Raw genomic sequence first — 24,659 nt, forward strand, 5'->3', positions numbered from 1 at the left:
ATCTTATAATGACAACGGCTCTGTTCAACAAGCGTGCATCATTTCACTTAACAGGATCTAATAAGGCAGAGCAGTGAAGTTGCCAGGCTTCCCTGTGTCTGTAGCATTTCTAATATGCTATATAACACCAAATCTCTCTCCTGAGATCCTGTGGAAGGATGCATGATGGCAGAGCTCTTGTATGACATTCATCTTCATGAGTGAGCTGTTCCATCTCCTCTCATGAGCGGAGATAAATGTCAGAAGAGATCAGCCGTTGTGTATTACATGGCCACTATAAGCGCACAGCTTCCCTCCCTCTGCCCTTCAGCACCAGAATTACTTTAGACCAGAGCGGGGAGAGAATTCAAAAAGGTGTGTGGCTGTGCACATCAGAGGAAGAAGCAGACCACAGGAAACTAAATAAAAGAGAAACTAAAAGGGCCCTTACTTACTTTTACTAGAGGCAGGGAAAAATGAATCTGCCCATTTCTGTTCCTCCCTCTCGAGGGGCATTTTTTATTTTCCAGCCTAGTGGTCTTCAAGGTGGGGAAGAGCAAGGGGTAGAACAGAAGGGGTGGGAGGTGCTCCATGGGAGGGGCAGAGTGATCAACTGACCACAGGCAGAAAATATTAGAGTTTCTCCTTAAAATGATTATTATCTAGATAGTAAGAAAGAAATTAAGTCGTCTACTGTTTAATATGGGGACTGGCATGGCTGTCTCAATGCCAACCTAATGTGTCAAACCAGATGATGGTGCAGCAATCTTATCCACTCATCACTGTTATATTCCAGGGCTGGAGTATGAAAAACACATTATATCTGCTTCTACAGTTTTTATATGTTAGTTAAGCATTGATTGTTGCATAGGAGAGGTCTCCAAAGCGAGAAGTGGGAACAACTAGCTCCCTTCCTTTTTCTTTTGCTTTTAGCTTCCGGCAAGGTATTTAAGTCTACAGAAGCTTACTTTGATTTACAGATTGTATTACCTAAATTAAACTAAACATCACAAAATAGACAATTACTTTTTAAAAGAAAATCTTCTTAGAAGCCATCTATTGATGTTAAAATTAAATTGCAATCAAAACGACCAGAAAATGGCAGAATGGACATGGCCTACCCCTTACCCTTAATATTAGGTCTTTCTCAGTAATTCTCATTTTTGTTAAAATAATCTAATCAGATCTAGAAAGTTAAACAAAATTTCTCAAAATTACCAAAAAGACTATTTATAACTACATCTAATGGTGAACTCCACGGCAAAATTCTAGTGTGCCCTAAGCTACAAATAGCATAAAGATGTAACAATTAGGTAGACTATAAACTATTATTTGTTTCATCTTTCTCTCCTAATTTAAAACTCTTCATTCTTTGCATGCTTTCTTATATGCATAATATGTTAGTATAGTAACGCATATATACTTTTTTAAATGTATAAACTAATCTAGTAAGAACACATACAAATATATCTTATTGCTTAGTGGCGTATTGTCAAAATAGTTTGGAGACTTTTCATTTTATGACAATTGGCCCTCCAGAGTAGTCAGCCCACATCCTCAACTGCTCATCATTGCTGTCAACTTCAACTTCTGAAGGAAAATGCAAATGCAAATCCCATTTCTTCTGAGTTTCCTTTTTCCTTTCACCCTTCTAGAAACATACTCAGGTACCATGGCTCACAGTTGTCCCCACAATGAGCACCCTGGCATCCTCTTAAAACATGGCACCAAATCTGGGACTTTAACAGCACAACAGAAATAGAGCAGAGTTTCTAAAGATATATGGGAGATAAGGAAATAGGGAAGTAAAGTTCTCCCAAATTAATATACCAGAAATAATAAAGGCAGGAGAGAAGCAAAGAACTCTTGTAAAGCAAATCAACTCAAAGATCAGGATGGGTAAATAGGGAGAGAAATATTGTATAATCTAATGCATCATTTTACAATTGAGAGAGGTGTTCTAATTTGTGGGTGAATAGAAATTACACATATCTATCCTGTTGTTACATCATATTATTGGGAATATGTTAACACAACGTGGTGAATAATTATAAAACAAACTACATTACAATGTAGCAATCTTATCCATTCATCTCTGTTGTATTCATGGTTGGAATATGAAAAATTAATTACATTATACATTCATGGTTTTTTCTTATCCCTCTGTTGCTCTTTAATCACATAATAATTGTCTTGCTAATAGCTCTAAAAGCTATCAGAATTGGTTCTCCTTAGGTCAAGGACTGTACTTTTGAAAGTGTGACTTCTTCCTTCTTTTGGGAAATACGTGATCCCTTTAGCCTTCTTATTCCCCAATTCCAAGAGGAGTATCCTCCAACGGGACATTTATACATCCCACTAGGAAATAATGCAAAATGTTATGTTTGTCCAATCTATTACTAACTTTCGGGTCCAAGCCAGCTCTAAGCTGGGTCTTTCACATTTACTGAGAATAACTATTTTCAGAGAAAACTAAAACTCATTCTTGACACACCAAGGTCCAAAAGTAGGTTTTCATATTTTTTTTTTTTCTGCAGTTGCAGACTATCACCTTGAGGTGATGTTTAATCTAAATCTCTCTGAACCATAAGAAAGGCCCTGAGAGTCTTAAGATAGGTGAGCCAGAGAGTAGTTGCCATTTAGGTGAATGGAAAACCAACAAAGTCATAATATTGTGCAATTTTTCTAAAGGATATAAAAAAATCCTCTTTACATTCATATCCTAATAGATCAGGGATTGAATACCTCCAACTCTTTTATTACAGACTGCTAGTCAGCCTGGCTCTGTGTCTTGTAGACTATCATTATCTCCATGGTGATTTTTGCCTTTGTATCTGATACAGCAACAAGATTCTTGACCTTTCCCATCTATCAATACTCCTATCCTCAAAGTCTCAAAAGCCAAGAGGCATAAGGGTATAAACTCTGTTTCCTTTCCATAGTGACAGCTATCCTAAACTCCAGAATGTCTGATCATACTTTTTTAGATGGCTCTAGTAATTTCAGAGAGAGATGAAACTTACTTTATTTAAGAAAGTAAGTACTAGCCTCTCAGTTTTTATAAGAAATTAGCACTGAACTAATAATTAATTATATATATATATATATATATATATATATTCTTCCTCTCATAGCAATTCCTATCTTTATTTTCTTATAAATTTGAATTTTATTTTTCATCTGAAGAAAATATACACATAAGCAATCTAGATGTCTGGAATGCATTTCTTTCATCAAAATATATGGACAATTTAAAGTTCATTGTAACTTTGCAGGATAAACTGATGAAACTGGAGACTGATCAAGGATTGAAGATGAATTTTGAAACTCCTCCCTCTTTTATTTTTTTCCACAAAATTACCTTGCTATGGGGAGGAGTTACATATGTGTAATCGTCACATATTCACCCTCCTGTACTTTGGAAAACTAAACCACGGGGCAGATAGAAACAGGATAGAACATCTCAGACATTTCACTCTCTGGGTTCAGCGGAAATAAGTAAAGAACTAAGGCTTGACACACTAATTACAGGTAGAATCTCTACGACTTCTAATATCTGACAACAAGATTTAAAAGTTTTAATGTGTTTAAATGAAGATAAACTCTTTCAGCAAATCAAAAGGTATTTCTCGAGGTCTACTGTGGGTGCCAGTGAATATGCTTATACTTCTGAAGAGCAGGACATTGGCCATTAGGACAGAGTGACAAAAAATTTATCAGACAAGCACAGATTGCTAATGTTTCTAAGATCAATATGGAAAAGTGGGAAATTGAGAGAAATTACAGGACAGAGAAAAGGAAGCTAATAGCGCTCTAACTTACTTGTAGTAACATATTTCATAGCCTGTCCGTATCCAGGTGGGTCTGCCAAGAAGGGCCTCTTTCACGGAATACAGGGTGGGCTGCATCCCTACACAAAATCAGAAAAGGAATTAATCTTTACATGAGGGAAAGAGAGTTGTTCTGGGCCAAATAATGATCCTCAAAGATACATAGGTCTTAATCCCTGGAAACTGTGACTGTTAACTGTATATGGTCAAAGAGACTTTGCAGATACGATTAAGTTTAGGATATTGAGATGGGGTGATTATCCTGGTGAGCCCTAAATGCAATCACAAATATCCTTTGTGATTGAGGTAGAGGGAGGTTTGACTATAGAAGAGATGCAATGTGGCCAGGCATGGTGGCTCATGCCTGTAATCCCAGCACTTTTGGAAGGCTGAGGCTGGCAAATCATGAGGTCAGGAGATCAAGACTATCCTGGCTAGCATGGTGAAACCCCATCTCTACTAAAAATACAAAAAATTAGCTGGGCATGGTGGCACGCACCTGTAATCCCAGCTACTTGAGTGGCTGAGGCAGGAGAATTGCTTGAACCTGGGATGCAGAGGTTGCAGTGAGCAGAGATTGCACCACTGCACTCCAGCCTAGGTGACAGAGCTAGACGCTGTCTCACAAAAATTAGAAATTAAAAAAAAGAGAGAGATGCAATATGACTGAAGCAGAGAGAGATTTGAAGATGCAACACTGCTAGCTTTGAGGATGCAAGAATGGGCCATCAGCCAAGGAATGCAGGGAATGTTACTCTAGAAGCTGGGAAAGGAAAGAAAATGGAGTTTCCCCTGGAATCTCCAGAGGAAACATGGTTCTCCCAACAGCTTGACTTCAGCTCAGAGAAACTGATTTTGGACTTCTGAACCCCAGAACTGTAAGAGAACAGATCTGTCTTGTTTAAAACCACCGAGTTTGTGACAATTTGTTACAACAGCCATACAAAGTGAATATAAATATCAAGGTTCATATTTTCTCTTCTCATACCCACAATAATCTGTTTAGTCACTACAAAATAGAGGCAGTATCCCGCACTTGGCCCTAGACACTGGGAATACTTATTCCTCATTCAAAGTCACCCAGTAAATTAGTATTTGTATGCAGAATTTCCACTACTTGAAACATTCAAAATAAATACAGGCTGCTCATCAGCCTTTCTCTCTTGAATATCTCCTCCAAAATGGCCACGAGTATTCAGGAGAATTTAAACTTCTTCAAGAGCTTTCTAAGAATGTAAATCAGTGTTGTGCAATTAAATTTTGTTGTTCCTCTATCTTGCAGGAAAAAAAGCAGATCAAAGCATTTGCTCCTATGGGACTTAGGAGATGGAGAGAAGGAATAAATGAGAGGGCTTACCAACCTCAAAAGATTCAAGGTAGAGTGAGGGAATCCAGAAGAAGTGGATGTCATGTGTGGCAGAGTGAGGATGCCCAGCCTCCCCTCTAAAGTAGCAATGTGCCACTGAGGGCCACTGCCTGCCTTGCTGCATCTGGCAACCCAAAACTCCGCCCAACTTCAAACCCTCTGAACCCAAGCAAGGCTCTTTGAATCCAAACAGTCAAGAAATGTCATTTCTGGCATGTTCCAGAAAGCTCCTAGAGTTCATACCATAATTAAACTGGCTGTTAGGCTTCTCGCAGTTGATGATGTTGAAGTGGTAAGGGACGGCCGCCTGCATACCGCTCACTTTGAAATAGAACCACTGCTGGTGCTGGGTGCTGTTTACATCCACGTTGAGCAGCAAGTCATACTCAAACCTGCAGATCAGAAGCAAGACTGGAGGGTTATCTGGAAAGCCTTTAAGATAAACTTCAGACACTGAGAATCTACATGTTTCAGTTTCTGGGTTATAGATCTAAAACCCAGGATCTCAGCTCACTGGTAAGTTATACTTATCATCCTGATACCACAATACTGGGTACAGATTTTGGAAATTCGTGGAGGTGAGAGGGCTTCCTAGTATTATAAGAGTCAATTACGCAATAGTGCATATTTTTAATTTTTTAAATTATTATAGATACACAATAGTTGTATTTATTTACGGGGTACATGTGATATTTTAATACAATAATACAATGTGTAATGATCAAATCAGGGTAATTGAAATATCTATCACCTAAGCATTTAACACTTTTTTGTGTTAAGAAATTCCAGTTCTAGTCTTTTTACTATTTTGAAATATTAGTATTAGCATATCTTTTTATTAAACTATAATGAAGTTTATATCTAACTAGAAAAAATGCAAATGTGTCATATACCAGAGAAAATTCAACCACATCTGTTTGGATATGCCATTACTATTTGATGATCAACATTATTTTGAGCCTCAATTTCCACATATGGAAAATGAAAGTGTCTAAACTTGCAGTGCTGTTTATAAAAATCAAATAACCTAGTAAATATAAATCCCCCAACAAAACAACAAACATGAATTAGGCTAGCAATGCAGGGGTTGTTGCATTTTCATTGTGATATAACTCCCATGCTATAAAATACACACATCTTAAATATACAGCTCAATGAATTTATCTACATCTGAAACCACTTGTGTGACTACTACCCAGATATAGGACATTTCCAGCACCCCAGGAGGCCCTCAGCAATCCTCTCCCCATCACTATGTCTCCAAAGGTTATTATTTTTCTGATCTCTAGCAACAGAACTAGCAATGCAGTTTTGACTTAAACATTATCAGGATATTTTATTTTTAAAAATATTGTTTCATTCTCTTGGTATTCTCTTTGAGTTGCTTTTATGAAAAGTAAAATGATTTTGTCCCAATCCATTCATACTCTCCCACACTGGACCCCTGGTAAATGGCATTGTATGAGATTTATGAAAGGCTAGAGCTTGGTATAAGACAGATGAGAGCAGAGTAGAGCTCTCTGATGGAGTCTAGTCCTCACACTGTCACTGTGGGCACCACACTCTAACCACTGGGCTCACCATACAACACATGATGTGTAATCCATGGAGTGGCACTCACAAGAACAATTTTGGAAAGGCTATGACCCTCAAATTGTCTGCTATTCCCACAGTGCTCTCTCCAAAAAGTAATCATAAAAATTCCTTACCCAATAGTAGGTTTGTTTACTGTTACTTGACTCTATTACCCTGACCATAACTGATGAGTTTAGGATTTTACACTCTGGTCCAAGGGAAATGGATAGAGAAAAAGACCTGAGCTGGGCCAGCAGCTTAGCCACATCCTGATCTGATAAGTATTCCACCAGGAGACTCATAATCAGGTCTCCTCTCCTGGATCCCTTGAACATGACATCTGGAGAGAAGAAATAGTAAAAGCAGGAGCCACAGGAAGAAGTGGAAACTAAGCCAACAACACAAAGAAGGCTGATAAACAGTCTTGACATGATTGTCTTTCCTGTCTTCAGCCTGATTAGTTAAACTCATCTCTGTTTTATATGTTGGGCTTTCTTGAAATATTTTATGTGCAAAAAAAAGATCACCCTTTACCTCCCCCAAAAAGGAAAAACTTCAAAAATGAATCCTCAGGTGAATATAAAGGAGGTCTCAGCTATACTGAATTCCGAGCTCCAACCATGACGAATATGCATCCCTGAGAAAGAACGGATGTTGACTAAGGGCTGATCATGTACCAGGTACTACTCTAAGAGCTTTAAGTGTATTAGTCAGCTCTCATGAAATCCCTAAGAAGTAGGTGTAATTATTGTTCTCATTTTGTGAGTCAGGAAATAAAGGCATGGAGTGAGTTAGGAAACTTGCTCAGTCTCCTGGTTGGAAGGTGATGAAGTTACCCCGGCACTCTGATTCTGATGTCTGTCTATGGCCACCACACCATTATCTGTTCTGGACTGTTTTTTCAGAAGTTCACCTATAGAAGATGAATCATATATCTTGCCTTTTGGTATAAGGGAAATATATCCACATTGCTATAATAGAAAGAATTTTAACATAGTGAGAACTGCAGTCTCTTCTGACACTGAAAAAGAAGTAAAATTCATGTGTGTTTTATTTCCTTTCTTTTAGTTTTTACAGCCCTAGACTTTCCTTGGCTAGGATATCCTTTTCTACTGAGGGCTCATCTGTAGGTTCTGCTAGAGAGGCATGGTACTGCATCTTCCCTTGAATGCAGGATGGTTCACCTCTCTCTGGGAAGCTCATGATTTTTGCCACCTAAGTACACAGGAATGAGAGCAACAGGCATGGAGAAGTGCAGGAATAGCAAGCCCATGTACTCTTCCGGGTCAGCAGAATCAGCCTCGGCATCAAGTATAAACATCCCAGTCAAAGTGCTCTCACACCCAAATAAGGACCCATTATTTGAAACACAAGACACATTAATAACAGTTCACCTCTACTGAATGACTCACTTAGCTATGGTGTCAGTGATTCCCCTAGTGGTGTACTGGTAAATGTTTAACAAATGACTCCCTGAGAGGAAAAACCTTCCCTTGTACTGTTTGCCAATTTGTAAGGTATAAATACTCCCACCATGACTGATTTCAAGCCACCAATGTGAGGTCACTGAACAGAGCATGGAGAAGAGACAATCACAGCTTGCTCTTACGAACTGCCAGGAGATACCCACTGTGGTTTTCCTTACTTACTCACGCACTTGGATGGCTTTGCGAAGATTTCCTGACTCAAATTTAGAGAAGAACTGTAAACAATTGGAAGCATTGTCTTGCAAAGGCCTACAATGAAATAAGGAACATGTGAACATATGTGTTATCACTACTCTTTGAAAACTGTGATGATTTTTTTTTTTCATTATTTATTATTATTTTTGAGATGGAGCCTTACTCTGTCATCCAGGCTGGAGTGCAGTAGCACCATCTCGGCTCACTCCAACCTCCGCCTCCCAGGTTCAAGCGGTTCTCCTGCCTCAGTCTCCCGAGTAGCTGGGACTACCGGCACCCGCCACCATGCCCAGCTAATTTTTTGTATTTTTAGTACAGATAGGGTTTCACAGTGTTAGCTAGGATGGTCTCGGTTCTGAACTCATGATCCGCCTGCCTCAACCTCCCAAAGTGCTGGGATTACAGGCGTGAGATACCACGCCTGGCCGATGATTCTTAAAGGTAAACTTTTTCTTATAGATCTTTAACCTGAATTTTCATCATGCTATTTTAGGAGGAGGAGTGGATTATTAACAGGAAACATGTCCATTCTCATGCCATTATCAGAATTTTTCATGCCCCGCATTCCCCAGATGCACAAGACTACCTACCAAGGCTCATCTAAACTGAAGACAACTTTATTTATAACATCACGTGGCTGGATGAGCCTTCGAATATCCTCAAATATCCTGATCCTGAAAAAGAAAATTGAAAACATTTTAAGGGTCAGCCTTCTCTCCCTAGCTCACTCATCCTATGATCACCTGGGAAGAACTTTGGGGGTCATCAGAGAAATACAGAAGCACAGAGAAGTTTAACAACACCTCAACCTTGAGCTCAGAGAGTGGAAATAGCCCTGCCCTCCTTCTTTCTCTTTCTTTATCAAAAAATAAAACTGCATGAGAAGTAGGAATGTAGGAAGTAGTGATGTTAGATTTCAGTTAGAGAATTCTTGGCTTAAAGAATTTTATCGAAAGCACTTGCGTTGGGGAACTTTGGAACTTTTCTAGCTGTGGGAATAAGAGGGTAGTTTGCACTGAGAAAGTTTTGAGGAAGACATTAGGACTATTAGCTGCCAGCATCTTCAAGGTTTGGTAGACTCCAATAAGCCTGTGTGCCCTTGTACAATTTATATTCCTTGGGCTCTGTCTGCTCCAGTAGGCTAAGGTCAGTCTTCTAAGAAACACCAAAATCTGGGATATTTAACTAAGAGAGAGAAAGAAAGCTTAGGAGGTCTTTCAGATTACCTTCCTGAATTTCCAGTCCAGTTCACAGGGGAGGTGTGAGAGAAGGGTGAAGAAAAGTAGACGTGAGGCCTGGACTCAGAGGGAAGATGTCCTATGCAGGGATAAGATGGTGCTAGAACAGCCCTTGTGATCTGTTTCTCAAAAACATGAGCAAGACAGATAAAGTGTAGGGGGTAGGGTTGGATATGTCAGCCAGGACCCCAGGTGGGAGCAGTTTGGGAGATTTACCATTAAGAGAATAATTTACCAATGACGTGAATAATAAGAAAACTTTCTGGTCTGCCCACTTTGCTCCACTGACTTGGTATGTGCATACAGATTTTTTCAAGAAAAATAATGTTTTCTTGCCTTTAGCAGTTTTCATTTTAATCTCAATATGCTGAGCCATGGGTAAAGCTCCCTTTCCTGCCTTCTGGGAATAATCTATCATCCAGTGTTTCTTCCCAGGAGAATGTCTTTTCCATCCTCTCCTCTGTGAAGCAGCAAAACTATTCTCTGAACTAAGCCAGGGTATATAATACCTGGGGCTCCTCCCTTCTATTAGCAAGATATCCCATACCAATTTGTAGGAAGCAAGAAAAGAGATCCCAAATAATCAGTTCTTGATTTTTCTGAAAACCTACTTTTGAGGAAGGAGCCCGGTATTTGGGGAAACTAGATGATCTTTCTTTGTGATAGTGGTTTGCAATGGAGATAGGATAAGGAGTTGTATTAGAATTACTCAAGGAATTTTTCATCAGAAAATACATGCCTACAACTACCCCATACTTGACTGTGAAATGTCCTTGCAGGAAGGAAAGTTTGTGTGTTTGGTTAGTTTGCCAACAGGCTTTAACATGTTCCTGATTAATGCTCACTTTCCTATAGATAGTAGAAGTATCTGTATAAACCATTTACTTATAAAATTATCAAAGAACAGAAAAAAAAAAAAGAGCTCCCAAGTCAGTAGCGCCATCACCTTTGGACTCCACATTTGCGTTCCAACATAGGCTGAGTGGTGGGAGGGGGACAGTGTCCCCAGACATCAGGAAATGCCACCATCTTGAAGTCCACCACAGAGCTGGTTCTTCTGGCTTTGGCCATATAAAGATAGGGATCGTGGAAAGGGACACACTTCAGATGTGTCTGCAGAAGCTTATCTATTACTTCAACAGCCTCTCCAGTCCTAGTGGAATTAGGAAAGGAGGCACTCATCCTTGGGCAGAAAATTGCATCTATGTCCCAGGCATCTGCTTTCAGGGAAGCCTGAATGTCAGGGATTTCACTTTCAGAAGAATCTCTCCCGAAACTATTGGATTGCACATTTTGGTACAGGTTCACTCCAGGCTTTCTTTTGGAGCCTAGATGCACAGTGGACCTTTGTGTCTTCACCATGCACAGAAGGGAACTCCGGACAGAGTCTTCCCTTTCTTGTCCACAGGAGCTTTGGTCCTTGTTGTAGCAGTGCTGCTTTGAGGAGGCAGCAGTCAGAATGTGGTGGTGATTCGCATACTGAGTCTTTTCAGAGTTCAAATCACCTCCAGGTTTGGACTCCAGTTCCTTCATGTTCAAAATGGAATAGAATATGTTAGTGTGTCCTTCCAGGTAGAGAATACAATTTGATCCCTGTCCTTACTCTCTGGGCACAGAGCTAAGCATAAATCCTATGAACCTGGAAGCTTTCACCAAGGTCAACTAAGAAAGACTAACCTTCAAGGTCAAATAAATGACAGAATCATAGAAACTCATGTTTGGAAGGGCCTTTTGATGGGTCTAGTCCAACGCTAAACAGTATTTGAATGTCTTCTTCAAGACCCCCACTAAATTACAATCTGGTTGAAAAACCGTATTTATGGGGTCTCACTGCACCCCAAGGCAGTGCCTTTCACTTTAGGATAATTCTGTTTATTTGAAATAAATGTTTATACTAAACTGAAATTTCCTTCCCTGAAACTGTTATCACTGATCGCCTTCTGCTTTCTGAAGTCAAATAGAATATATTAACTCCCTTCTGTACACATGACTTAGCTTATACCCTTAAATTCAGCCAAATTCATGATTTATTACTAAGAGTCATAAGAAAATAATGGAGATCAAAAAGCAGTTCTAAAATATTGATGGCAGCAACAGTGGCAGCAGCAACTAGGCACAGAATTAGCATCACCAGGTCTAACATTCCCAATTTGTTTCTACTAACAAAGAAAGCCTGAAGTCAGGATGTCCACCTTCAAAAAGCCATCTAGGACAACAGTCCCACTTGGCACAAGAACAATTAAATCATCATGAATTTTTATTTGCTTTTTCAGTGCGTGGGGGCAAGGCACCCTGCCCAACAGACAATAGGTAGTGATATGTACCTTCATGCTACAGTCATGCATTACTTAACAATGCAGGATGTTCTGAGAAAGGCATCATCAGGTGATTTCATCATTGTATGAACATCATAGGGTGTGCTTACACAAACTTAGATGGCATAGCCTACTGCAAACCTAGGCTGTATGGTGTAGCCTATTGCTCCCAGGCTACAAATCTGTACAGCATGTTACTGTACTGAACACTTTAGGCAATAGGAACACAATGGCATTTGCGTGTCTAAACATAAAAAGTTGCAGTGAAAACACAGTCTTATAATCTTATGGGACCATCGTGGAATACGCTGGCTGTCATCAATGGAAATGTCATCAGGCAGCTCATGACTGTGTATCCATCCTAAGTGTAGGGTGTCAGATTGAGGACCCCTTGCATACATTCTAAATTTTTCCCATATTTGCCACCTTTTCCCATTTTTGTTTAACATTCTGCTCTTCTCTAAGGAAGAGGCCAGAAGCAGATGGCTAATGATGAGCAATGCTTTCCATCTGGATACCCTGGTTTGGCCTCCCAGGGTCTGCAAAGAATCCATCATGCATCGTCAAAGATCAGAACCACAGCGTATGTCCTACCTCAAAGCTATAGGAGAGCTCAAGACACATCGCCTCATATTGCATCAGTTCCTCTTCAGGTCGGTCAAGACCAGGTTTGGAACTTAGCTTGTTCACATCTGTTTCCAAGTCATCATCCTACATGGAATAGTCATAGAAGAGATCACAATCAGGAAATCCACCATGAGAAGCATCAAGATAAGATATGTATGTGCTTCTTCAGAATCTTAGGACGTGGTTTTCTTGCCTCCAAATTATAGCACTAGCCTATCCAGTGAAAAATTTGTTATGCTGGATTGTATTTTTAAAATAAAAAGAAAGAAGATAAACAACTTGTCTCAGCATTTATGTCAGTATTTGTCAACCTTCATCAGAAATAAAAATTTGTATGAGATAAACTACATAATCAATAAAACATATTATAAAAGGAATTCTTTATCTCATTGCCAATATCATCAACATCATTGTAATTATTGTCCCTCTTTATCTATCTTTGACATTTAGGTTTAGTCAATCTTTTCACAAACATTTAATCAGCACCAACTGTGAGCAGGTACTCTTCTAGGTACTGAAGTTTCAGTCACAATGGAACAGACAAACATCCATGCTTCCACGGTTATTTGCCTTTTAGCGAGAGAAGAAAAACAGTACAGAAGAAAGCAAACAAATGAATACGTTAATTTCCAACAGTTATAACTCCCCTTGAAATGATAAAAGAGAGTGATGTGACTAAGATTGGGGAATGGGAGGCCGTTTGGATTGGGAGATCTCAGGAGGACTCATAAGGAGGTAATGTTTTAGCTGAGACCTAAATGGCAAAAAAAAAAAATAAAAATAAAAATAAAAAAAAAAAAAAAAAAAAAAAGCCAGCTATGCACAGGCCTAGCAGTGAATTATTAAAGAAGGAAAAACTTCAATTTGTTTACAGAAAGAAGGTGGCTGATGCATACAGAATAAGAGGAAGATTGCAGGAGATGAGATTTGAGAAGTAGGCAGGAGAGAAATTATATCAATCCTTACAAGACATGGGGAGGAGCTGGTAGTCTCCTACTACATCTTTATCCTTTTGTACATTTAAAAATTTACCAAGCCACCACGAGTCTTTTATTTATTGGATTGAATAATCCCAGGCACTTTATTTTTGATAGATCATCATTTCAAAACAATTTAATGATAATGGTGACTCTCCTCTGAATACTTCTGTGTTTTCCAAGGGTTGTAGGGTCTACAGAGAAAAGGCACCAGGTATCAACCAGCCTAGTCTCTTTTTCTTTCCGTATCCTAGATTAAGTTTCCTTAGTGAAATAGAGGGAAAAAAAATACCATATGTTTTACAAGTATATTTCATTAGTTAAGGAAAAACCTGGCAGTCCTGAAAGGTTAAATCCAATAAACATAGAAAATAAATGTTTGTATTCCTGATCCAAGGGGAACAAAATGCAATGTTCTATCTGTTTCACAATTTTTCTCCAAACTTCAAATTAAAAGAAAAGTAATTCCCATGAGTTTCATGTAATGATATTTTCAGGTACAGTATACACCATGACTAACTCCATGGCCACCACTCTTGTGCTTTGCGGCTTCATCCATCAATTCCCACTTGTCTCCACCCACTCCGCTGCAACCTCAGCCATGGCCCAGGGTGGCACTAATGGAACCACCACCTGGAAGGCCATTGGGATGAATGTCCACAACAGCGAGTAAGGTTGTGCTCCAACTGGTGCATCTGAAGGGAGGAGAGTCATGCAACCCATGAGCTGTAACCTAATTCATTCCACATGTGACTAGGCAATCCACTTAGCCTTAGAGCAGGGGTTAATAAACTATGGCCCACTGGTTGTTTTTGTCAATAAAGTTTTATTGGAACAGAGCCACACCCATTCATTTGGTCATGGCTGTTTTCTCAGTGCAACAGCAAAGTTCAATAGTTGTGACAGAGACCATTTCTGCCTTCAAAGTTCTGGAGCTTAGTCTCTGAGAACCAGGCACTCAGCCAGGTTGCCACCTCCTTTTGTATTTCTTATAAATGGCATTTGTTCTTATCTGGAGGTGGCCTGCTTCTGTGTCCTCACAGCAGCCCAGGCAATCCTTTACCAACTAGGATTCTGCTACCCACCTAATCCAGGTAATGCTTTCTGGCTCTTGTTCCATAGGTTGGAGTTCTTGGACATTGTCTTTTGGCTGCCTCAAACTTGAGTTCACCACTCCATTGAAGGTGGTGATTTGAACACTTAATAAGGACAAACTCCAAGTTCACTAGACTGCAAACTCTTTGAAGATAAAAACTATGTCTTATCTGTTTGTGCTTCATATTAACATCCCCAAGAATTTAGCATGTTGCATATGGATTATACCCAATAAAGCACTTGAAAGAAATAAAAAATGAAAAAGAAAGGAAAGGAAGGAAGAAGGAACGGAGAGCTTGAATTTACTCTGTTTATCATCCTCTTCTTCAGAGTTTTGCAGAATCTAATGCTTGTGTATGTGAAGACAGCCCACATCTACTACATTGACCTTGGCAGTTTTCAATCAAATCACGGCACCCTACTTTCCACTCTCATAAAAGATCCTCTTAATCATTCTTTCTAAGAGGCTGGTCCCAATTATTACCTAAGATTGTCAAATGGGAAGGCCACAGGTTAAAGGCCTGCGTCAGTGCTGTGGCCAGAAATAAAATATGCCTGACTTCTTGTTCACGCCTCTGGCAGCAAATGCTGCTGGTTTCCCCAGGGAAAATCCAGTTTTCTGGAGCAGTTTCCTTGCTCTTGCTGTGCCTCTGAATCAAGCCCTAACTCTCATGCTCCTCTCCTTCTCTACAACTCATCTTCATGCTGACTTCTCATCTTCTTGCCTTGGCTTTAAGTCTTTTGATGATTAGTTTTCAAGCTCTTACCAATTTGTCTTGTGCTTCTTTGCCAGTTGAGTTTATTTATTTGTTTAGGATTCTCTCTACCCCACCCCTCCACCCTCTGCAGAGCGTGGGCCAAGGGAAGTATCTGAACGCCCTCCCTCCCATACTGTGGGAAGTCAGGCACTATCGTGCACCCAGTCCCTCCCCATCAGATACATGAAGCGAGTGACACTCTGCATCAGACATTCAGTTATCAAAGAGCAAGAAAGAGGGGAGGGGAAAGTGACATTGATGAATGACTGCAGCAGCACAGTATTATTCAAATAATTTAGTACGTACTCCATAGGCCTGCACCACCAAGCCACAGCAAAGATCCAAATTGCTACTGATGACTTCAGAAATGATTCTACTTATCAACAACACCCAGAGAACACCAGACTGTCAATAGCAGTCTAAACCTACAGATGTAGCTTAAGAGGTAGTCCCTGTATGTCTGCTACTACCATCAGCAAGGTGAGTGATTATCATGACAGAGAACTTAAAAGCCTCTTTCTTTCTAAACAGATAGGAAAGAAGGAGAGAAAGAAAAGGAGGGAAAATTTTTGATTTTTTAAATTTGAGTTTCATCCCCAAGAAATGTCATAAAAGGCAGCATTGATTTTAATTTAATGAGTCTTATTTTACGGACGACAAAATTAAGAAACTGTAACTTAAAGGAATTTGTCAAAGTCCATGTCCACCAACAGAAATGGAGAGAGAATTATAATTCACAGACAAATTCTTATTCTAGAGCAGTGATCCTCAACTAGGGGTGATTTTGGCAAGTCTTAGAGATATTTTTGGTTCATACTTGGAGGGTAACGAGGTGGGTACTACTGATATCCAGTGGGTAGAGGTCAGGGATGCTGCTAAACATCCTACAATGTACAAGGCAGCCTCCCACAACCAAGAAGTATCCAATCTAAATGCCAACAGTGCCAAGGTCTAGAAACCTTGTTGTAGAAAAACAGTAGTAAACTATGTCCCACTGCTTATTTTTGTAAATGAAGATTGTTTGGAGGTTGGGCACAGTGGCTCATGCCTGTAGCACTTTAGGAGGCTGAAGTGGGCAGATTGCAAGGTCAAGAGTTCGAGATCAGCCTGGCCAATATGGTGAAACCCTGTCTCTATTAAAAATACAAAAATTAGCTGGGTGTGGTGGTAGGCATCTGTAGTCCCAGCTACTCGGGAGGCTGAAGTTGGTGAATTGCTTGGACCCAGGAGACGGAGGTTGCAGTGAGCCAAGATCACACCACTGCACTCCAGCCTGGTGACAGAGTGAGACTCCATCTCAAAAACAAAACAAAACAAAAAAAAACTTCTTGGAACACAGCCATGCCCATTTGTTTACAAATTGTCTATAGCTGTTTTGTGCTACAACGGTAAAGTTGGGTAGTTGTGACAAAGACTGTATGGTCCACAAAGCCTAAAATAATTACTATTGGACCTTTTATAGGAAGTTCACCAACCTCTGTTCTATAGAATAGGCCTTTTTGGGAGGGGGACCAAAGAGCAACACTTCTCTGCTGGCCAGGTTGTGTACTGTGCAACTTAAGGGAAAACAATTCAGAGTCTGATGTCAATGGACTTGTACGACGCAGCAGCCCTGTGCAGAAAGGATAAGAAGAGTGACTTATGAAGACAGGTGAGATCTACTAGAAAGCTTCCTGGAAAATCTTTCTAGTGTCTTAAATGATCTTATTAAATATACCAACTCCAAGTATTGTGTACCTAAAGCTCATCTGAATAAAGTATTGGTGACTTCATAATGTATAGGATAGCCTCTGACTTTACAATGAGGCATTGTACCGGACCTACCAAGATGAAAATGACAACTGGGAAATCAATAACAGCAGCTGTCATTTATTGAGCATCACTACCACTGGAGTGGCAGTACTAAAGTCAGTTCTTAAAATTTACACTGGGCTTGGGCAAACATAGGAAGTGATGTTTTTCTGTGCATGATGTGACTATGGACATCATTAGAAGCATGAGCTGGTGTACCTACTTCCACTTTCCCATCTTCAGTATCAGAGTCTTTGTCCACCTCGTCATCGCCGTCATCTTCAACATCCTCTGGACGGGGAAAAAGAGGTGAAATAAGTGAGGTCTCCCCTTTGCCTGGGATTTAAAATTTAGATGTTCACCACACAGTGGTTCTTTCTTCTTCCTCTCTCAAATAAGGGGCCCAATATTAATTGCACAATATTCCACCACACACGAATGCTTATTAGTCAGTACAAATGGTGTGCACGTAGGTATGTTGGGGCACTAAGTCATAAAGTTTAAACAGTTATCCCACATTGAATGCAAAATAAGTGCAGAAAAAATGACACATGAATACCATTCTGGATTCTCCCATGAAAGTCAGAGGTATTTATGCAACTAGCATAGCCAAAGTTTAGAGATCACACACGTACAAAATGTGTTATAACCTAAACATCACCTTGATTGAGCCCCTAATTTTTTGATTGAGAAAGTTATTTAAAACAAAATCCATAGTGGCAAAATTACGCCTATAGAAAATCTGTTCTTACTAGGATCTTTTGACAGGAAGATCTTCCTAGAGATTAAATAATAATACTTTCAAATATTCCAATATGTCTAGCCTGCAGTTGTAAATAACAAGAGTTTTATTTTAATTTCATCCTCAGGGCAAACTAATTCCACAATCGGTCAGTATGCTGCAGAGATTCGATCATGGGATTCTGAATAGACTTTTTTTTTATTAGCTGAGATTACTGTACAGGCATTTGATAGCTACTAGGCAAAGCAGAAACAGTTAATAATGAAGAACAAAATAAGTGAGTTTGGTATTTTCTCACCCTGTTTATGAAAATCAAAACTGCTTTTTCATATATGTCTCTAATTAGCTTAATAGACAATTATGGTTGACCTATGAAACAACTAATTCTATTTTCATACACTTTCCTGGGAGACATTGTCAAAATGCAAAAATTCATCTTAAACGTCATAGTTACCCACTTATTTTACCTTCAGGTAGGTCACATGGAAGTTCAGTGGCGATGCGCCCAGGGACCGGGAAGGCATAGGCACTGCTGGCTGTGACCAAGGGAAGTGGACTCTTAGGGTAGCACTGCCTCAGGATCTGAAGCACCACAGAGATGACGGGTTCCATGCTCTTGTCATCCAGGCAGTTCTGAGCAAAGGGAAGATTATATCAGACGCCAGCATCTGGGCACAGTCACCTAGCTGTAACACAGCTAATAGCACTCTCCTAGCTGTAACACAGCACGGCCTCCTAGCTGTATTTCAGCTAATGAATTATACACATGGACAGACCGTAAACAGCCTTAATGTAGAATGTCAAATTTGAACATTCCAACATAGAATTTTGTCTAATGTAGAATCTGTACTTTTCTGTCTCTTGCTCATTTCATACATCATTGCAATGAATTCAGTCTGAATATAGACTTAAAATTCATTCAAGGGATGCTGCGCCTAAGGCAAGACATTGCTCAGGATAGCTGGGGGAAGAGGAGGCTGGTGTCTTTTCTCAGCCACCCATGTGTCACTGTGAATTATTGCCTACGTTAGGGAATGAGCAGCTGAATTGATGGAAGTCTTGCTTTTCTCTTTCAGCTTTCTTCTGCAGAGAAAAACATTTTTTATAAGAGATAAAATATGAAATCAAAGGGAACGACTAAGTGAATCCCAAGTACCTAAATTAAATTACATGTCTCTTCTCAAAGCCTACAGTGTTGATCCCTCTTGGTACCTTCCCAAATCAGAGAAAAATTGGGTTTGCAGATGTAACATTTTGATACTGATGGAACATGACAAGACCCTTCTTTTCAGACACTGTGAAAAATGTAAGAACAAGTTCACTAAATTGAGAGACAGAGAGTTGAGTATAGTTCAGTATCTCTTTGGCAAAAACACAACCATTTTCTTCAGTATCTTTGTAAATGTTTTGTCTACTGACTTGGTACAGGAAGATGACTTGTGGGGTCCTCCATTTTGCTATTCCTAAGGGGTACAGCAAGCTCTGAGGCCAATGAGTCACAGAAGTGGAGATGGTGGATGCCAGGTACCCACCACAGGGCAGTGTGAATGTCTGTGGTGCTGCTGAACTATGGCATATCCAGACTCAACATTACAGGTACTTCCATGTGAAAGAACATGGAGGACAAAAAAGTAATAAAAATGTATCCATGAATTTAAGCTACCCAAATGACTCCAAAATATAAGTAAGCCAACTTTCTTTTTTTTTTTTTAGACAGAGTCTCACTCTGTCACCCAGGCTGGAGTGTACTGGCACGATCTCAGCTCACAGCAACCTCCACCTCCCGGGTTCAAGCAATTCTCCCGCCAGTCTCCCGAGAAGCTGGGATTACAGATGCTTGCTACCATGCCAGCTAATGTTTGTATTTTTAATAGAGATGGGGTTTCACCACATTGCTCAGGCTTGTCTCAAACCCCTGACCTCAGGTGATCCACCTGCCTCAGTCTCCCAAAGTGCTGGGATTACAGGCATGAGCCCCCGCGCCCAGCCTTAAGTAAGCCAACTTTCAAAATGAAATGTGTTAATGCAATCAAGAATGCTCTCTCCCCTTCAGTGTGTGCCAGTCATACCCATCAGGTGTCCTGAATCAACAGCCTCAGAATACACAGCAGGAAATACTCTTGGTGGAAAATGAATTAGTTTTGGCTAATTCATTATGGAGGCTAATGAACAGTTGAAGCTATTTCACCCGTTGGTCTGATCAAATGGTCTCAAGTGTTTCATGAAAAGTATTAGGAATGGGAAGAAAATAAAACAAAGTCTGAAGGAGGAAGCGACAAGGTGAAAGAGATGACTTATCAGATACAATGTTCTAAGTTCCAACCTTGGTAGAGATAAAGCCAGCCCAAGCCAGGGAATTCAGTCAAAAAAGCCAACATTTTGGAACACAGTTATGCTTGTGATGGTCTTTGATGATAAAAGATAATCGTGTCTTTTTTTTTTTTTTTTTTTTGGTGGAGTGGAACAAGTGAAAGGATGAAGCCCAGTTCAAATGTTCTGAAAAATTGGTCCATACCATGAACTGAATTTGAAGGCTGGAGGGAGTATTACAATCTATAAAACCCAAGGCCTTAGGAATCATGCTATATTTGCCTTCTGCTGCACTGTAGGGGAAATACTTATGAATGCAAAGATCGTTGGTTTCAAGGTAACAGAAAGTCTTGGATTCATTTCTCAACATTTCCCTCATGCTAGTGGATAGGTGCTGTGCAGGGCCGAGACTAAGGTGAGACTAAGGTGTGCAGGGTTGGTATGCGTGCTATGCATCAAAACAAGACAAGACTCCAGGAAATACAATCCTTATGGACCAATGTCTCAGAATTGGAGGCAAAGGTGAGATTTTAGGCTCCCTTTTCCCATCACTCTCAATAACACATTTGCTACTTGGAAGGGATGATGAAATACAAGAATGCATTCATTAATGTATTCAATGCTTCCATCACAGTTAACATCTTTGAATTTGCTTTGGCATAATAAATACCCTACTTGCATGAAGCATAGACAAGGTAAAGTAAGAGCAAACTGCTCAGGTCCTGGAGCCAGACTACATGAGTTTAAATCCTGGACTGAAGATTACTAACTTCATAACCCTGGCAAATTAATACACTTCTCTGTGCCACAGTGTCTTCATCTGCAAAGTGGAGATAATAACACAACCTCTCTCCTAATGTTGTGTACAAATTAAATGCATTAAAGTAGGCAAAGTGCCTAATAGTAAGCATTTAGTATTAGCCAGTGGGAAAAAAGAAGGCATCCTTAGTGTCATAAAGTCTCCTAGGAGTCTGCAAGAGGCTGCTAGGAGCCACTGCTCCTCAGAGCAGAGTCCTAGTAATAATTCCCATGATAACAAAGCAAGGCATTTTAGTGGAAAAGGACCTTGACTGGGAGTATAAATTCCTGGGTTTAAATTCCAGCTCTGCTTCTATGTAGCCAAATCCACTAACATCTCCTGCCTAAACTCCTATCAACACTCTAATTCCTCCCCTTACTCTCCTTCCTTCCCCTTGTGCCCTCTGATAATCTCTTTTCCAAATGGCAGCCAAAATGGTCCTTTAAAAGCATAAATCAGTTTAATGGGTATAGAGTTTTAATTTTTCCAGATGAAAAGAGTTCTGGAGATGGATGGGTAATAGTGACAGTTATACAACAATGTACTTAACCTGACCAAACTGTACACCTAAAGATAGTTAAGATGGTGAATTTGGTTGCATGTATTTTACTACAATTAATTTAAAATTTTTCAAAATTAAAAAATGAAAAGCATAAATTGTATCAGGTCAGTCTCCTGCTTCAAACTTGATAGAAATAAAATTCTAATGTATTTTTATGCCCTAGGAAGTTCTATGTGATCTGGCCTTCTCTATCTCTTTAATTCATGTCTTCTCCTCCTTTGTGCCTACTTACAAGTTGATGGAGGCCAGGCGGGTGCTTCACGCCTGTAATCCCAGCACTTTGGGAGGCCGAGGCAGGTGGATCACGAGGTCAGGAGTTCGAGACCAGCCTGGCCAAAGCGGTGAAATCCCATGTCTACTAAAAATACAAAAATTAGCCAGGCATTGTGGTGCATGGCTGTAATTCCAGCTACTCGGGAGGCTGAGGCAGGAGAATCACTTGAACCCAGGAGGCGGAGGCTGCAGTGAGCCAAGATCACACTACTGCACACCAGCCTGGGCAACAGAGTGAGACTCCATCTCAAAACAAAACAAACAAACAAAAACGTTGGTGGAAATAAAATTCAAAGTCCTCATCATGGTTCAAGGAACTCTCAATGTCCTGGCACTGCCCATGACTCCAACTCAATCTCATGTCTTCCCCCTTACTCACAACACTCTGCCATATCTGTGTTTCTCAAGCTCACCCACCTCCCACTCTACTTCCCCACCTGAGGGTCTTTGCATTTACTTCCTTTTTCTTTCCATGGAACCCTCATTTCCAGACCCTCATGGCACTGGTTCTTTCTTATCATTCAGGTCTCAGGTGACACCACAGCTCTTCAACTATGCCTGCCTGGCATAACCCCTCTCTCCCTTCTCTTTGCAGTGATTCTTTGAACGTAGATGAGAAATTCTAAGGCCAAGGGCAGATGTGACATAGCTTCAATATAAAAATATCTTAAATGGAAATGGCTTGATATCTTCTGGATTGTCGCTGAGATCTTTCCTTCTGCCTGACCCTCCAAAACATCCTAGTTGTCCCACTCACTCTCCATGGCTTCTCTCTCTGTCTGTGCCTCGTGGCCACCTCCTGTGCTTCTCTGAACAGTTTACAAACCAAGTGTTTCTCTTAGGCTTTTCAAAATACTCTCCTAGCCTCATTCAAATGTGGGTGGCTTCTTGGAGGCTTCTCTGGTCAGCAAGACCAAGTAGGGCCTCCTGTGCATGGTCACACGAAGTCTGTTATTACCCCCGCCTGCTGCCTACACTGCATTATCCATATCCTATTTTCCCATATAGGACACTAAGTTTCCTGAGGACGATGAGTCCTCTATCACCTTCATCTTTGAACGCCCTATAGAACACAGCCCCAACACCCTTCACCAAAAAGGAGCTCAGAAAACATTTATTGAATCAATAGTAAATGATCTCAGACCAATCTGACCTTCAGGGTATCTAGCTCCTGATTCCAACCTGGTAATATTTCCTTTAGGATTCAGTCCCTCCTTTCATAGGTCCACAAGGCTGAGGCCCTTGGTCTTGTTGGCCAGAGATGAGCCTGATGAATCAAGACTTGGCTTCTGTGCTTTCTGAGCAAATGGTGGCAACTGTGACTTTTAAAAGGCCATATCACTTCTTATTCTAGTGATTCTCAAAGTGAGATACCCAAACCAGTAGCCTCAGTATCACCTGAGAACTTGCTAGAAATACAGAATCTTGCATCTCACCTCAGAACAATTGAATTAGAAACTCTGAGGTAGGATCTAGCAATCCGTGTTTTAACAATTCCTCTAGGTTACTTTGTTGCATGCTCAAGTTTGAAAACCAGCAATTTTAGCAAACTTTCAGGCCCCTTAAGCTGTTGTAGCTCCAAAGAGTGGTTCTTTTCTCTGATTATCTTATCTAGGTTTGTTCCTTCTGCAGTTACCTATTTCTCCAAATTGATAATTATCTCCAACTGTCTCAGGCATCCTTGTAGGAGTTTTTTCTTTTTTTTTTTTTTTAACCTTGCATTCAAATTGTCATCCTTCTTCCTCTTTCCTCATGCAAAGCTCCAATAAGATTCCATTATACTACATTATACAGCACCCTTGCTGCACTACAGGTGATCTCAGCCTTTGAACTTTTAGGGGATGTTTACAGAATCTGTGCAGAAATGTAAGACTCAGGAAACAAAGAGGTAGGGTCACCAAGAGAGAGACAATGCAAGCAGTGACCTCAGCAGAAAGGCAAAGAAGAATATTAAGATGGCAAAGGTGTAGGAAGGACTTTAAAAAAGTTCCTTTACAGTCAATCTCATTCTCAGTAGGTTTGTAAGCACATCATACACATCAATAAAACTAATATAGGACAGTGGTTTTCCAAGTGTGATCCTGAATCGGTAGTATCAGCATCACTTAGGCAGTTGTCAGGAAAGCACATTCTCAGGCTCCACCACAGCCCTGCTCAGTCAGAAACTCTGAGAATGGAGTCTAACGGGTTCTGCTTTAGTGACCCCTCTAGGTGACTCTGATGCATGCTCAACTTGGGGAGCTGCTGGTACAGTGGGCAAAAGCATGGGCTCTCAAGTGAGACTACCAGATTCCAATCCTGGCTCCAACACTTAGAAGCTTTGTGAACTTGGGAAAATTACTTAACCGTTATGTGCCTCAGTTTCTTCATCTGTAAAAAGGGAGATAATAATAGAGCCTACCTCAAAAGCTTTTTAAATTATCAATATTGGAGAGTCTACATAAATTGCTAAGACAGTCAAGGGATATATTAATAGTAAGAGTTCAAAGTAACAGTCTTCTCTTTCTCCTACTTCTTCTCTTCCTCCTCCTCCTCCTCCTGCCTCTGCTGCTGCTGCTTCATTAACATTGTCATCACTATCACTGGCATCAGCAATAGCAACAGCAGCAGCAGCAGCAGCATAATCTGCAAATGGCAACTGAAATAACATCACCAAATCCAAGGTCCCTGAGTTGACCATCCAGTGACTCCCATGCCTTCTCTAGCAGATGGGAGAGGAGGGGTGATCAGCAGCTCTAAC

At 40.3% G+C, this 24,659-nt stretch overlaps 1 protein-coding gene across 1 annotated transcript in view; it reads right to left on the reverse strand.

Moving 5' to 3' along the window:
* The window catches only part of LOC104669579 (cytosolic carboxypeptidase 4), a 232,417-nt gene that overhangs the window by 27,081 nt on the left and 180,677 nt on the right, over positions 1-24,659 (reverse strand). Inside the window, exons 8-15 of the mRNA XM_030931043.1 lie at positions 18,443-18,608; positions 17,457-17,524; positions 12,580-12,696; positions 10,617-11,197; positions 9,023-9,106; positions 8,400-8,486; positions 5,419-5,567; positions 3,802-3,889 (exon numbers count right to left, since the gene is read on the reverse strand). Of these exons, the coding sequence (XP_030786903.1) occupies positions 3,802-3,889; positions 5,419-5,567; positions 8,400-8,486; positions 9,023-9,106; positions 10,617-11,197; positions 12,580-12,696; positions 17,457-17,524; positions 18,443-18,608 (1,340 nt within the window). The remainder of the gene's footprint in view (positions 1-3,801; positions 3,890-5,418; positions 5,568-8,399; positions 8,487-9,022; positions 9,107-10,616; positions 11,198-12,579; positions 12,697-17,456; positions 17,525-18,442; positions 18,609-24,659) is intronic.

Source organism: Rhinopithecus roxellana, chromosome 5, assembly GCF_007565055.1.
Source record: "Rhinopithecus roxellana isolate Shanxi Qingling chromosome 5, ASM756505v1, whole genome shotgun sequence".
NCBI lineage: Eukaryota > Metazoa > Chordata > Mammalia > Primates > Cercopithecidae > Rhinopithecus > Rhinopithecus roxellana.